The 16,553-nt window shown below is 40.1% G+C and overlaps 1 protein-coding gene across 1 annotated transcript in view; it reads right to left on the bottom strand.

The window, feature by feature from the left end:
- Positions 1 to 12,682: 12,682 nt before the first annotated feature.
- LOC113114761 (roundabout homolog 2-like) overlaps positions 12,683 to 16,553 on the bottom strand; it is a 69,762-nt gene continuing 65,891 nt past the window's right edge. The window contains 3 exon segments of the mRNA XM_026281730.1: positions 12,683 to 15,031; positions 15,183 to 15,300; positions 15,302 to 15,378. Coding sequence (XP_026137515.1) covers positions 15,030 to 15,031; positions 15,183 to 15,300; positions 15,302 to 15,378 — 197 coding nt within the window. The 3' untranslated portion in view covers positions 12,683 to 15,029.

The following is a 16,553-nucleotide window of genomic DNA, read 5'->3' as shown; positions in this document are numbered from 1 at the left end:
TGAACGCCATCTATATGAATAGAGAGAGTGGTTTATTGACTTTATGGCACCATCCATCCATCCATCCATCATCTTCCGCTTATCCGGGGCCGGGTCGCGGGGGCAACAGTCTAAGCAGAGACGCCCAGACTTCCCTCTCCCTAGCCACTTCTTCCAGCTCTTCCGGGGGGACCCCGAGGCGTTCCCAGGCCAGCCGGGAGACATAGTCCCTCCAGCGTGTCCTAGGTCTTCCCCGGGGCCTCCTCCCGGTGAGACGTGCCTGGAACACCTCCCTGGGAAGGCGTCCAGGAGGCATCCGAAATAGATGCCCGAGCCACCTCAGCTGGCTCCTCTCGATGTGGAGGAGCAACGGCTCTACTCTGAGCTCCTCCCGAGTGACCGAGCTTCTCACCCTATCTCTAAGGGAGCGCCCAGCCACCCGACGGAGAAAGCTCATTTCGGCCGCCTGTATCCGGGATCTTGTCCTTTCGGTCATGACCCACAGCTCATGACCATAGGTGAGAGTAGGAACGTAGATTGACCGGTAAATCGAGAGCTTTGCCTTACAGCTCAGCTCCTTCTTCACCACGACAGACCGGTACAGCGACCGCATTACTGCAGAAGCTGCACCGATCCGTCTGTCAATCTCACGTTCCATCCTTCCCTCACTCGTGAACAAGACTCCAAGATACCTGAACTCCTCCACTTGAGGCAGGAACTCTCCACCAACCTGAAGTGGGCAATCCACCCTTTTCCGACTGAGAACCATGGCCTCGGACTTGGAGGTGCTGATTCTCATCCCAGCCAATTCACACTCGGCTGCAAACCGTCCCAATGCACACTGAAGGTCCTGGTCTGAGGATGCCAACACGACAACATCATCCGCAAAAAGCAGCGACGAAATCGTATGGTCCCCAAACCGGACACTCTCCGGCCCTTGGCTGCGCCTAGAAATTCTGTCCATAAAAATTATGAACAGAACCGGTGACAAAGGGCAGCCCTGCCGGAGTCCAACATGCACCGGGAACAGGTCTGACTTACTGCCGGCAATGCGAACCAAGCTCTTGCTCCGGTCGTACAGGGACCGAACAGCCCTAAGTAGGGAGCCGCCGACCCCATACTCCCGGAGCACCCTCCACAGGATGTCGCGAGGAACACGGTCGAATGCCTTCTCCAAGTCCACAAAACACATGTGGACTGGCTGGGCAAACTCCCATGAACCCTCCAGCACCCTGGAAAGGGTAAAGAGCTGGTCCAGTGTTCCACGACCGGGACGAAAACCACACTGTTCCTCCTGGATCCGAGGTTCCACTATCGGCCGAATTCTCCTCTCCAGTACCCTGGCATAGACTTTCCCAGGGAGGCTGAGAAGTGTGATCCCCCTATAGTTGGAACACACTCTCCAGTCCCCCTTCTTGAAAAGAGGGACCACCACCCCGGTCTGCCAGTCCAGAGGTACTGTCCCCAACCGCCATGCGATGTTGCAGAGGCGTGCCAGCCAAGACAGCCCCACAACATCCAGAGACTTGAGGTACTCGGGGCGGATCTCGTCCACCCCCGGTGCCTTGCCACCGAGGAGCTTTTTAACTACCTCGATGACTTCAGCCCGGGTGATGGACGAGTGCCCCTCCGAGTCCCCAGCCACTGCTTCCTCAACGGAACACAAGTCGGTGGGATTGAGAAGATCCTCGAAGTATTCCTTCCACCGCCCGACGATATCCCCAGTTGAGGTCAACAGGTGCCCATCTCTACTGTAAACTGTGTTGGTAGGGCACTGCTTCCCCCTCCTGAGGCGTCGAACAGTTTGCCAGAATCTCTTCGAGGCCAACCGATAGGCTTTCTCCATGGCCTCACCGAACTCCTCCCAGGCCCGAGTTTTTGCCTCCACGACTACCCGGGCTGCAGTTTGGCTCGGCCAAACGTTCCCAACAGACCCTCACAGTACGTTTTGGTCTGCCGAGTCTGTCCAGCTTCCTCCCCCGCCATCGGATCCAACTCACCACCAGGTGGTGATCAGTTGACAGCTCCGCCCCTCTCTTCACCCGAGTGTCCAAGACATATGGCCGAAAGTCTGATGACACGACCACAAAGTCGATCATCGACCTCCGGCCAAGGGTGTCCTGGTGCCACGTGCACTGATGGACACCCTTATGCTTGAACATGGTGTTCGTTATGGACAAACCGTGGTTAGCACAGAAATCCAATAACAGAACACCGCTCGGGTTCAGGTCAGGGGGGCCGTTCCTCCCAATCACGCCCCTCCAGGTGTCACTGTCACTGCCCACGTGAGCGTTGAAGTCCCCCAGTAGAACGACGGAGTCTCCAGTCGGAGCACTTTCCAGCACCCCTCCCAGAGACTCCAAGAAGGCCGGGTAGTCCGCACTGCCGTTCGGCCCGTAGGCACAAACGACAGTGAGAGACCTATCCCCGACTCGAAGGCGCAGGGAAGCGACCCTCTCGTTCACCGGGGTAAACTCCAACACATGGCGGCTGAGCTGGGGGGCTATTAGCAAATGGCACATTTATGTTATTACCATCTCTATAACTGGCCATCAGCACATCAGCACATATTTTCATTGTAGTTCATTGTAAAAGCTGCATTTCTAGCAATCTCTGGATTTTCTGTAATTGGCACACAAAGTTAAAAATAAAATTATTTTATTTATTTTTCTTACTCAAATTATTCTTATTATATTTTTCTAGTGCTCAAATAAAGCACTTATATGATGTCTAAGTTTTTGTCTAGTGTCTTATAATTGAAAAAAATATGCAGTGGTGTGTTTAATGACTGAAATAGTTTGTAGAAGCCTTCAATACAGTTGGTAAATATTTTTTTATATTTAGGGGGGTGGGGGGTCTAGACATATTTGCAGGAATCTCATTTTTCATATCTTCAGATTTGAAATAGAAACTCATGAGACGTGACTTTCAACCCATTACTTTTCTAGATTGCTCCAGGACTGATTTCATGTATTTTATATAAAATAAAAAATAAATTCAGTGTGGTTAAAAAAAAAAAAAAAAAAAAAAAAAAAAAAATGTCAAGGCACTTCAGTGTTTATAACTTTTACTATTTTTGAGCATTATCAAATCTGGTTGATGAAAAGTAAAGCCCAACGGGTTTTCTTTCCAAAGACACCAAAATGATGTGTGTAACACACTCAAGTAAGAAAAGGGTTTCTTGAGACCCATAATGGGGTGTGTGACAGTTGGCCAAAAGCAATGGTTTACGTGTATGTATTTATACATACATAATAAATATACAAAGTACACACATTATGTTAACAAAAACTTATTTTGGATGCAATTAATCGCGATTATTTTTTAACAACACTAATAAACAGTATGAGTTTCCCTAGGAGAATGTTTTTTTTTATCTAAAAATAACTTTCAAATGAAATGAAGCAACATCCAATTCTTTCAAAAACTAAACTCTTTTATCACTTTTGTTTTGTTAAGAGCTCCACAGTCACAGACATGGACTCTGACAAACTACCAAGCTAAAACACCACGATGATTGACCGGGTCCAAACAGCGTTTGAAGATGTTCACAAACACACAAACAGGCTAAACTGGCATGTTTTTGTAGTTAAATGACCTGCTGAACAGACACAACGCGACTGCAGCTTGATGGATGATGAAGACACGGGTGAACGACCAGAAGAGGCTTGTGAGAGCGAAGAGAAACGACTGAGGTATCTCTCACGTTTAACCTGTCGCTCCTTTTAATTCATCCTTGAAGAAAAACTTTCCCTGTGCCTCGTACCAAAATCAGAACGTGAAAACATTTGGAAGGCACTTTTCTCAAACTCTAAAGCATTTCAACATACTGTACTCAATTCAACACTGAATGCTGAGACAAAACCTCACACTACCAGCGGCTCTCATCACAAACTATTCTACAAACAGGGGGCTCCCCTCTGGTGGTCTCTGCCTGTTTATATTCATTGCTGACTGATTAAGTGTTCTCTTCATCAATGCATTGAACGCCACTCCATGCCCTTCACATAGAGGTAATTAGTTAAGGCTGCAGGTCTCCTATCATACCTTCTGACAGCAACTTTGAATCTGTAGACGGCAGTAAAGCTCAAGGTTCTGTTCGAGGCTTGTTCTATTGATCTGAACCCCGTCTCCTTTTACCAGTTTAATGACCCTCTTGATTTTCAACAGAAAGGGTAATACAATATTGAAATGTCAGATGATTAATGCCGTTGTTCTTTTGTCTGGTGAGGGTCTTGTTAGGGAAGGTGACAAATTTCTTACCCTTTTCGCTTTTTGGTTCTGGTGGCGCATCAGGGCGGCCTGATTCTCTGGAGGGAGGGAAATACTGGGCGAATGAACAGAAGAGCAAAAGGAGGAGGAGAAGAGGATGATGATCTGGTTCTGGTGTCAGGGAATAGATTGGTTAAATCCATCTTCATTAAGTTGATGGGAAGAAGTGGAGAGATGCTACCTGGTGTGTGCGCATGCATGCATTTGTGCAACAAGCTATTGTAAATGTGCTGCATCTGAAAATGAATAATTTAAAATATACATTCAATAGATGTCTTCAAAGTGTATACGTAATACAAGAATGCACATGTTAATGGTTCTACAATTAAACATTTCATATTCAGTGCATACAAAAAGATGCCAGATGGGTGAAGTATATATTTCTATAGCATTTCACAGATGCATGGATCTTAGCTAATCCAAGATCAGGGTTACATCAGTAGCTCCACTGCAACTATTACAGTCTTACACTCTCAAAAAAGACAACAGCAGGTTGTCAGGAGATTATCTTCTTCTCATGTTAAACATTTCAAACTGTTCAGTGGCATTCAATAAAAAAAGTCATATTTCTTACCAGCCATGAAAATATACGTTATGTATATATATTTTTTTTCATATTTGTTTTGGTTCTTTTCTTTAATCTAAGATATATTATAACTAAATCATAATATTCACTCCCTTCCGGGATGCCTAAATGCTAATTGCAGCTAAAACTGCTTCCAAACACACTGTGCATGCAAAATACTGAGCATGAACACATAAATCCATAGACTGTCTGCATAACCTGCTCCTTAGACAATTTCTCTGGCATTCATCCTCCAACTCCACCTTTACTTCTGTAATTAATTAGGTCTGGGTAGTGCTGAGCCTAAGTCTAGTCTCAATCTTCCAAGACAGTCCAGTTTACCTTTATTAACATGAAAGATTATATGACCATATTAAACTGCAAAATTGTATATGGTGTCACCAAAAGTATATATGGACATTTTTGAAAATCTGTGATCAAGCAAATGCTAAAATACTACCAGCAGATCAAAACTGTATAAAAAAAGGTTTTAACAAGAACCCCTTCACTGGCATCACCGGGATATTAATGAATATATATAGAATACAAATTAACATACTAAAAAATCAACCCATTACGTGTCATATTTCATGTTCCATTCCTGACCTAGCAAAATCGAACACCTATGACAGAAACCTCGAATACTGATACATCACACTGTTGAGAGTTAAGCATTATCAGCAAACATCATATTCGCCAAAGGGTCACATTTTTTGACATCAATATTTAGTTCCCTGCAAAGAAAAACAATTGCATAATGTGTAAATATTGTCGTAAGGACCCATACATTGGCCATATTTCCACAGTTGTGTTATCAGCATACATGCCTCTCGTTTGTGTTTTTTTAATTAGGAACCGCAGCGTTCAGATGCAATACAGATAATCTCCTTTCGGTCTGAGATGGGGGGGAAGCCGAGCATGAAAGTAATTGGTGAGTGGAACACAAATTGGATGGTAACGTGATGTGGTTTCTATCCCTTCGAGGCAGAATTTGCACATCCATTAGAACAATGCTGTCCTCTGCACATTTCCAAATGTTTTATTACTCACACATGTACACATTTATGATCAAATGCTTAGCAGGCTTATTGATAAAATCCCACATGAAGGGGTTATAAACCCATGATAATATTAAACACAATGGCTTTGTGTAAGGGGAGGTACTTATGATTGTTTTACAATGCAGTATGACAAATGTATGTTGTATCACCAGTCCGAATTAAATAAAGATTAAGTGGCTTCAGGGCATTAAAAAGCTTCATGTGTGTTGAGAAATACTGATCAAATCTGAAATATAAAATATGTTGCTTTTTTTTACTTGCTTTTTCAAAGCGCATTATGAGCGACACCCAAATGGGATTGTAATATGTTTGGGAAAAATGCAAACTAATAAAGAGCCAATTTACCTGCATACAAGTCAAATAAATGCTGCTGATGAAATTAATGCAGTAGATCAAAATGCAAGTGCTATATAGAATGTAAAGTGACCATGTTAGTTTCATACATTTCTTAAAAAAAAAAAAAAGGTAAAAGTACAGTAGCCTATCTTGTTGCACAAAAGCAACAGAAGATTTGGAACAACAGGATTAGTAAAGGATGACAATCAACCTTTTGATTAACTGACCTATCACTTTTTGGCCCTCAGGAAGACATGCATCTCAGATTCAAATACTAAATGAAAAGTGTTGCCTTCAGAGTTATGACTCATTGTTTAAAATACTGCACAACTGCAGACAGAATAGTCGCGTTGAGACTAGAAGTGCATCAACAAAATATTGCGCTGTTATGGATTTATGAACACAATTTCAAGCTGATTACATTTCATCCTCGTTTAACCCTCTCAGAAGAGTGTTTTGTATACAGACGCGCTGTGCCCCTGAGGAACGATGTTCTCAGTTACCTGATCAACATCTGATGGGTTCCACATTACACACGTGGATGTGTCGACACTTGAACAGATTTTGAGATTAAATGGGGAAGGAAATTGAGAGGTGAGAGTGGAAGGATACAGCATGAAACTGATATTTCTTCTTTTCTCTATCCCCCTTTCCCTATTTTCTTAATGTGTTGCCGTGTCTTTGTGTTAATTTGCTGCTTCAGTGAGACGCTACATCGAAAGCGCCATGTCTAATAACTTCAGCCGCCTTCACGCAAAAAAACACATCAGAGTCTCATGCTCAGGTGCCACTCAAATTATTAAAAATAACCTCCACTACCATGCGTCCCTAAATCAGAGAATTTACCAGACACGCAAGACAGGGTTGAGAAGATTTCGCTGCCTGTCTTGCGGATAAAATTGATGAGAGAGATCAACTTCCAGGTTGTTTTGCTCACGTTGACATTTCCTTGTCTTCATGACACGACTGAAAGGGTGACTTTAGATACGGTAAACTCTTCAATGTCTCATTTTTAGCTGAAGTTCTTCAGAATTAAAGTAAGGTGAGAAATGAATCAGTAACCTTCATAAATACAGTGTAAATACAGTGTAAATCTATAATTATCATGGACATTTTAATAATGATAAACATTGTATTGTTTTGCTGACATGCAGTTCTGCTGTTTCTTAAACTAAACGGCTTTTCTTCTAACATCACATATGTTTTTTATGTGAACTTGCTATCAAGCTAGAATGGCAGCTTGTTTATAAAAAAAAAAATTGGGACTTTAAATCTCACAATTCTGACTTAACCTCATAATTGCGAGACAAACTTGCAATTGAGAATTGTGGGAAATAAACTCTCAGGTGGGAGAAATAACATCAGATTCGAGAAACATAAACTTGCAATTCTGACTTTTGTCTTAAAATTGCATGTTTTTCTCACAGTTCCGACTTGTTTCTCACAATGGCGAGTTTATATCTCATAATTCTTTCTTTTTCCTGACAATTACAAGTTTCTCAGAATTCTAATGTTTTTTTCTCACAATTCCGAGTTTATATCCCACAAGTCTGCCTTTTTATTCTCACATTTGCAAGTTTCTCATAATTCTAATGCTTTTCATCACAATTGCGAATTTTTCCTCGCAATTGTGTTCATATCCTGCAATTCTCACTTTTTTTCTTTTTTTTTTTCTCAAAATTCAAACATTTTTCCTTACTATTGTGAGTTTATATCTGGCAATTCTGACCTTTTTTCCTTGTAATTGAGTTTATATCCCGCAAATATGAGTTTTTGTTTTGACTCCTGTTCTGAGGTACATGCTCAGATAAAAAGAGTAAAGTTAAATGCTGAAATAAAAAAAGAGAGATTTTCCTCACATACGCAGATTGCTGAAGGTGAAATGAGCGTGATGTCATATCACCAAAGTTTGTGAAATGGATCTTCTACTCTTTCATCAGCACTTCACCATAGAAGTCATTCAAGGATGACATTTTAGTGTCAATAAACATCTGTCAGATATTATTGTGAACAAATACAGAAGGTATTTGGAACACAGGGGTGACTCAGTATGACATTAGCTTCACCAAACATGTTTGTTTGCAAATGTGCATGTCATTAAAGCTTAGCAAACAGTCGCAGCTAATATATGTGTATGTTTGTGTGTTATATTGTGTGCATCAACATGTATGAACATTGAGTATTTGTCTGGAAACTCTAATGATCTATGTACTGCAGGTTAATAGGTTAATATTTAAATTTAAATTAAATTTTAATTTTAAAATACCAATATGTTTAATTAAAGATTATTTAAAGAAATAATCTCTAATCATTTAGGCTACTCACCCTCATTTCATTCCAATGCTTGACTTAGATTTTTTTCTATTAAACAAAATGTTTCTTTTTATAAAAGCTGCAAAAATATTAACAAAAAGCACCATTAAAAAGCAATAAAGTTATAATCTGTGCACGAAATTCCAAGCAATCAAATATTTAAAATAGTTTAAAATTAAGATTATTTGAACATTAACAGATTAATTGAACAAATGGTTTATTCCAAGAACTATAAATCTTGGTTTGTTCTAGGACCATCAGAAATAGGAATACTTAGCAAACAATAAGAAATACTTACAAGAAATAGGAATACTTAGTAGAATAATGTTTTTCAGTGATTAGATAGAGGTCAGGTTTTGTTTTAAACTCACTGCAACTAAAACTGGCCATTAAATATCTCATGTTTAATAATTATCAATCACTATGAGTATGCACATAAATCATTTTTAACAGCATAAGAAAGCCCCCCATTGTCCTTTGGCTGCTTCTTTGTTTCTGCTTCATTGTTACCCTTTAATTAATAAATTAATGAATGAACCAATGACTCGTGGGTGTGGGCGGTGCCTCCTACTGTGTGACTGAGCACACATCGTTAATCAGGGCCATTCCCATTAACCGGGTCAAGCAGGGTCATGCTCAAACAATTAAAGCTTGATTAAGAGATTTTCATCAGCAAATCCCACCTGAAGACAAGCCACAGCTCGGACCAAACCGGTCTCCCAAACCTCCAACAGGTGTATGTGCTGGTGGATTCAGAGTGTGAGGTTTGCAGAAATGATTCTCTTTTTGAGACTTGGTTGAATAGATGCTCTCTTTCAAAGAGTTTCTTCAACTTTCAATCTGAAGATAATGTCACAGCCACCCTGAGATTGGCCTTCTGGTTCTTTTAGGCTGACAAAGGAAAAACTGCAGCGAGTTTCATGTGTAATTACAGCACTCCATCAGCTAACCGTAGAAAGTATAGCTTCTAAAGATGGGAATGAGAGTTTAGTGCCGCTGACTCTATGAAAAGATGGTAAAGCTGCAAGATAAGAGGAAAAACAAGACCTTGAAGTCAGAAGTGAAATGAAAAGTGAAGACCTCATTTGAATTTATCTGCTTTTCTACTAAAGGAAGAACTGACCAACGTGGGAAGCATAAATTTGTTTTTAATTAATTTACACAGATTGGATCTTACTGCAATACAGATGATGTGGTGCATTGAAACGTGCTGTATGCGTAAGCAGTGTAGTACTAAAAGGCATTTATTAAACAAAAATATATATATTGAATGAACTCTACTCACCTATAATAGGGGTTGAAATAAGACGTCTGCTAGGCTTGATGCACGTTCCAATAATGACCAGAAATGAACTGAAATGAATGCAGTACAAAGTTTAGTGTGAAATCAACAATGCCAGTTGCAGTTATACAGGAGAAGCAGGCCTAAACGCTGTGTATTTTGAGTACTTTACACTTTATAAAACCATGAATATAAACATATTGCAAGACAGAAACTCAAACCAGAAGTTTAAAAAGAGCGTAATTATTTGTCTTGACATCCAATCCAGTGAAACAGCAGTTTCAGCAGAACCAGAGGAGACGGATACGGGTCATTGTGCTGCGGTTGACAGTAATCAAAGACAGGAATTAGTTTCCCAGTTAAATGATAAGAAGAGAGGGCCATTAACAGTGAGGAAGTGACAAAATGAGGTTGATGAGGAAGAGCGACTCAAAGCGTGCGTGAGAGAGAGAGAGAGAGAGAGAGAGAGAGAAGGGATGGGGGTGAAATGCTAATTTTTGGTGTCTGTTCCAAGCAGCTGGCTTTGGTATGGATGACATGAATGATGAATTGTGCTGTGCTGGTACCACCAGCCTCTCTGCTTCCATTCCTCATTACTGTGTGTGTGAGAGAGAATACAAAGAGAGGGGGGAAAAACAGCAACAGCAGCCGGGGATGTTTCCTTTAATTAACCCACATACCAGCACATCTCCAACAACCACAAATGGCAACACACTTGTGTATTTATCTGCTGCAGTCGTGGGTTCAAATGCAGCACCGGCACAATGAAATCAAACACTAAATGTTGCATGCTCCATACACACAATTAAAAGTCAATAGTCAAGCGTGAGCTCATATCTTATCGCTATGAGGACCAGCGATAAATCGGTGCAGACGGGTGTTAAAATTGCAACTATAGAATGCAATCATTTCCACAAATAAGTGGGGAAAAAGGGAAAATGCATTTAGGCGGAGCAGGTGAAAAATGAGAAGGAAAAAGCCATGAAATTGGGAGAAAGAGGAAAAGTTGCTTTGCTGGCGAAATAAAAGAGCTAGTCATTATTTTTCAGCCTCGCAAGCTTACAGGACGCAGCAGTCTCTCTCTGTGTGTAGTTTACTCAAAGGGTCAGATGAAATGAAAACACAAGCCGGGTTATGGGATAAACACAAACACAATCATTTTTCAGTGAACACAACAGCTCTGTGTGTACTACACACACTATATACAGTATCAATAAAAATCTTTCTTTTTAAAAAAAATAATAATTATGGCAGCTGTGGTTGCCTGAATAATTTAGTTAAAAAAAATACAAAAAAAGTGTCAAAAGATTTACAGTATAAAACTGTATTTTACAAACTTTGACTGTAAACTAGTAAATTCAACAAGAGATGTAGAATTAGTCCATCACAAGTAGCATTTCCACAAGCTGAAGTAGATGGTAATATATGGAAGGTGCACAGAGTCATTCAAGCAAGCACTGATCTAAATATTAGGTTGATTTGTTCTTTTTTTACTTCTAAAAATTTTACAATTAACAGCATTTTACTGTAAAATTATATGAAATATCTGGTTAGATCTTTACAGTTTTTCCATGTATATAGTATTGGAACTTACTGTTAACCTATTAACAGTTTCTTTCCCCATAGCATTTTTACCATATTTTACAGTTAAAATTGCACTCATTTTTTTTTTTTTTTTACAGTGCAAGTCTGTCTCTTTTTCTCTCAGTTTGGTTCCTTTTTCATTCATGGCCTGAATCCAAGCAGTAGCCAAGAAAGAATATAAACGCCACTCTTAAAAAATAAAGGATATTTACTGGCATTGATGGTTTCATGAACCACTTTTATCATGAATGGAAACTTTCCTTTGCACAAAATGTTCTTTAGATTATTAAATTCTTCTTCAGACTAAGAAAAAAAACAGTTCTTTTATGAGCTGTTCTCTAAAATGTTTTTTTGGGAAACCAAAAATGGTTCCTCTATGACATTGCTGGAAAAAAAAAATACATTTTGGAACCTTTAGTGTTCAATAAAATCTTTCAATAAAATCACTTTGATATGTATTATATAAATGACAAAACATCCCCTTCATTGTATATTGATGTTCTACAGATTGTAATATGAGTTTGGAATTACATGAAGGTGAATAATGATGACTCGGTTTTAGATCTTTGATTAGGTACTTTTAGATTTACTTTAATATTAACAATAAAAGTAATCTGTTTTTACCAACTTCCTGTACTTATGTGACATTTGAGATCTGTATTACATCTTTACCATACATAAAACAGCATGTTCTTGTACCCTAAAAAAAATGAAGTCTAGTCAGCTAAATGTCAGGTTTGGATGAGTTACACTGAGAATTTAGTGGATTTGGCAGGATGGATGGGTCGTTTGTAATCTCATTCATCAGACCTCTGATCTAATTGCTCAAAGATGCATTTATCTGTCTGAATGACTCTCTAAATGTGCCAAAAGGAGAATAATTATGAAGAATTATGAAATCCTTAAAGCTTTTTTCCACATACTCATATAGAAGAAGATTCTAGGGATTTCGTTCTAAAGCTCACAGTTTTCATAGTACATAATCTACATTTCTGTAAAAGCGCATGTATATAGTACAGATGGAAAGGGAGGCACAATAAGAGCATATGCCATTAAAAAACAGTATGTGTCCCATCTCTGCAAAAGATTGATGACTTTTGTCGCCGTTTTTGTATTTATCATCCTTTTGTAGCCTTTCTGTTGAGAAGGCAGCAGGAGGTTGTGCATACAAATGATAAAAAATGATCTGGGCATCTCAAATTCAGCCGATTCAGCCCATGAAAGCAAATCCTCGGTGTGAAACGCAGTAAGTGTGAAGGAAATCGAGGAGAAACACGCCACAGACCTTGATGCATTTTTCACAATATACCTTTATTATCTTAATAAATACAAAAAAACAACAACACTGTGATGTTTAAAGAAACAAGTATTAAAAAAGACACTAAAATGCATTAGACATTAGAAATATCAATATTAATTTTGGTATGTTCTGTAAGTGACATCTTTGTCTTATGGACATTTAGTGTACCGGCACGTTTTCAGATGGAAGAGAAAGGAATGGAAATCCACTGTCGACAGGGCCAAAAAGGAAGAGAGAGCATAGCAATCCATCAGGTACAAGGGGTGGAGAAACGTTTCAATAGCGACCATGGAATGAACTCTCTTACGTGAGGATGCATATGAATATATACATTTATATACACCCACATCAACACCACCGATATAGATGTAAAATCACCTGAGATACTCGTTCGCACCTCATTATTCCAAACAGCTGAACACTAGCGTTGAAATGATGTGGATTTTGAGAGAAAGACATGGGACGGCACGTCAGCCCGGTTTGGGAGAGCTCTCCTCAGTAACATTATACAAAAACGAAGACGGAAATAACGAAAGAAAACAGTCATTTCACCAGTTACTCCTGAAGATTCCACAGTAAAAAATATCCTTTTGAGCAGCCTTTTGTACATTATGTTTTTATAATATATTTATATATGTAAAATTTCATCAAGCAAAATGAACCAACTGGACTGTACTGGATGCATTGGCCAAAGACAGTGGAAACGTTTTCTGGAGGTTTGACTGACGTCGTACAGCACACACCAAGGACGTGAAAAAATCGTGTGAGAGATATTGCCGTATTTTTGAAAACCAAATTCAGAATGTTATTGGCTTTAGCTCGATAGTCGTTTTGAGACTTCCACATGTGATGACAGGACGACTATCTGAATCAAGATACCAATGAACGTGGATTTACTTATGGATCTTAGTGATTCAGTGCCCCGCAAAGGTAAAGTAGAACTCGAAAACAAGGCTTTGGGACATTGTCGGAAATATATAAAAAAAAACAAGATACATTAAGTGCTCAACAAAAATGTTAAATTAAGTTACCTGAATTGTTTCTCCACTCGTGATTTGAGACGTACACAGAATCTCTAGACAAGCATGGGAATTGACGTCTACAAGACCTCTAGAGTAAGGCAGAGACCTTACGGGAAGGCAGGGGTATTGTAGGCTTATTCATATGGCTTTTAAATTACTCACTTTCCAAGTGCTTGTCGTCAAATTTTAAGTGGAGATCAAAAATTAAAAAGCCCAATTTAACTTTAAGCCCAAATCACCTCCAAACGTTAGCCAAGTTGGTGTCATTTAATTTTGCTATGCTTAGATGGACCAAATTAAAGACTAAATGGAAAAAAAAGCAAGCTGCAACGTGAGCAGGGAAAGAGGCAAAGTTGGTACCTGTAGTCCAGTGTAGTTCAAAGATCTGGCCTAAATATGTTCCAATTGGACCAAGTGGACTAGATTTAGTAGTAGGGGCATCTGGACGTGTTGAAAATAGAACCACCTAGGATATATTTCCCTGCAAACAGTTTCCCAACCCAACTGTGACTATTTCCAGCACAGAGAGAGTCCGGTTCCTCTCTCAGGAACCCCACTGCCGAAAGTTTGTAACTCATTTTGTCAGAACTGTAAGTCTTTCTGCCAGCATACATGCAGGCATATCTTAATATATCTCTGTACACGGTTATATATTTTCTTCTCTCTAGTTACAGTACAGAAACTCCCCTTCACATTTCCTTTCCTCCAATTCTTCATGTCAGCAGGAGCTATGGTTTTGTGCTTATCACCAAAATTGCAGTGCAAAAGAAAATAATTAATTATAATAATTATTATAATGACAACAATTAATTCATGAGAAGTATTAACAAATGATGGATGACAACATAATTTCTATGGCACCACAGCCCATCAATTCACATATTGTACAAACGACCAACAGCGTAAGAGGGAGGAGAGCGCAGAACCAGAACTCGGCTTGCATAGCAATGCAATAACAATAATGTCATTTTCAATCTCCGATCTCAAGAATATATTTACAGGAAACTCAATTTCCTTTTCGCAAGTTCACCAAAGCGGGGCGACTCAGATCTTAGGGCTTCCATCATTTTTTTTTTTTTTTTTTTTGTCCTCAACATTTTTCTTTTTTCTGTGAATGAATCGTTTAAGGAGGAAGGTGGGGGGGAAGGGGATGTTGCGGATCTTGTGGGTTGCATGTCCATCTTTACATCACATTTACAGTTTGTCCTTTTCATATATATTTTTTTTCTTCTTCCTTCTGACGCTTCACGAGTCCATTGCACCAAGCAGGTGAGACGTTTCCAGAACAGATAAAGGTTTCCATCAAAAAGGCTCACTCTGAAAACAATACAAAGAGAACATGCCAGTCAGTTAGTTCTTTATACAGCTGTAGTAAATGTAAACCATCATCACTTGACTGGGCAAACTTTTAAACCAAAAAGGTTCCAAACTTAGTAAAGCAGAACCAGAATAACCTGTTCAGACTCACATAACTCTCCAGAGTACTGCGCGTTGGGCCCCATGTAGCTGCTTTCGCCCTGCTCCATGGTGGAGCGCTGGTGCTGTCCCCTTGTCCCTTCACCTTTACGAGAACCTGTTGACCCCTTTAGAGGAGGCCGTCCCAGAAGAGCTGTGGCCCCCGGGAGATGGGAATGATGGTTTGTTGTATGGCAATATGGCCTCTTCTGAAAACATACAAATATCCAAGCCCACACATTTAGTGGTAAATAAATCTTTTTTTAAATCTTTTCCAGTTCGGAACATGTCCATGATTGGTTTCTTTCTGACTAATACTGAGGTGACCAACTCTTGCCAGCTTTGACCAAACACAACTCATTAGCAATTTGCTCCGATGGCTAAACGAATCTCCACACCGAAGGTTTAAGATGAAAATGAAGACATATGAGACCAAACCATAAGGCTTGCCCAACCCACAGCCCCCTCTGTGTCGCGCCAGATCCAGGCCTGGTTCTTTATGCTTCGTTTGGGCTGGAAACCCAGAATGGTGGATCCTAATGATCAGACAGGCACAGATGGAGCTCGGCTTCATTGCAGCTTGTGTGTGTATACAGTGAAAAATGAGGGCTGGAACGATTAGGGTACATCTGTGCAAGTAAGTGTGCCTCCTGTCTGCCGGTTCCTGGAGAAGGCCTGTGTTGGCCATGGAAGAGCTCACTAAGAAGGGGAGACCAGGCAATCTGTTTGCTCCAGCTTGGCCTCCTTTACAACAGGGACCGTAAATGAATGCCAAGGGTCCACAGCTGGTGCTGTCAAACATCTGCCTCTAATGACCACGATGGCGAGATAATATTTTACAGACCTGATCTGCTGAATTAAGAGCATGTTTACTGTGCCAGGCTGATTAACTCATGTGGACATATACGATCAGGTTCAGTTCTTCCATGAACACATATTTCACCAAGGTAAAACCCAAAATGCATTTCAGATGTCCATTAACCTGCTAAAGGCCAGGCTGGTAAGAGCTGGACTAGTTGGTGAACCATTCAAATTTTCATTTTGGTTGACCAAAATGTCTTTATGGACAAGCTGGATGACCACAGAGTTCAGGAGTGCCCATTCATATTATGTGACGGCCACATCAAAAAGTTTAGCGCCAACCTAGCTAGAAGTTTCTGGCAATCTTAAAGACCTTGATTGGTTTTAGATGTTTTAGTCAGAGTTGGAGCTGAATACAGGACCTTGGCCTTCCAAGAGCAGGACTGGACAGCATGGATATGCTGGTTTGGATTATTGGAGACTGGCTAACCAAGAAATCCTTGTTGGACAAGTTGCTAACTAACTTGCATTTCCCTTGCTTGGTACCAGTATTCAAAACACTAATTCTAATGTGGTTTCTCCT

Source organism: Carassius auratus, chromosome 15 (genome assembly GCF_003368295.1).
Source record: "Carassius auratus strain Wakin chromosome 15, ASM336829v1, whole genome shotgun sequence".
In the NCBI taxonomy this organism is placed as follows: Eukaryota; Metazoa; Chordata; class Actinopteri; order Cypriniformes; family Cyprinidae; genus Carassius; species Carassius auratus.
This window is presented reverse-complemented; position numbering and strand designations above follow the sequence as displayed.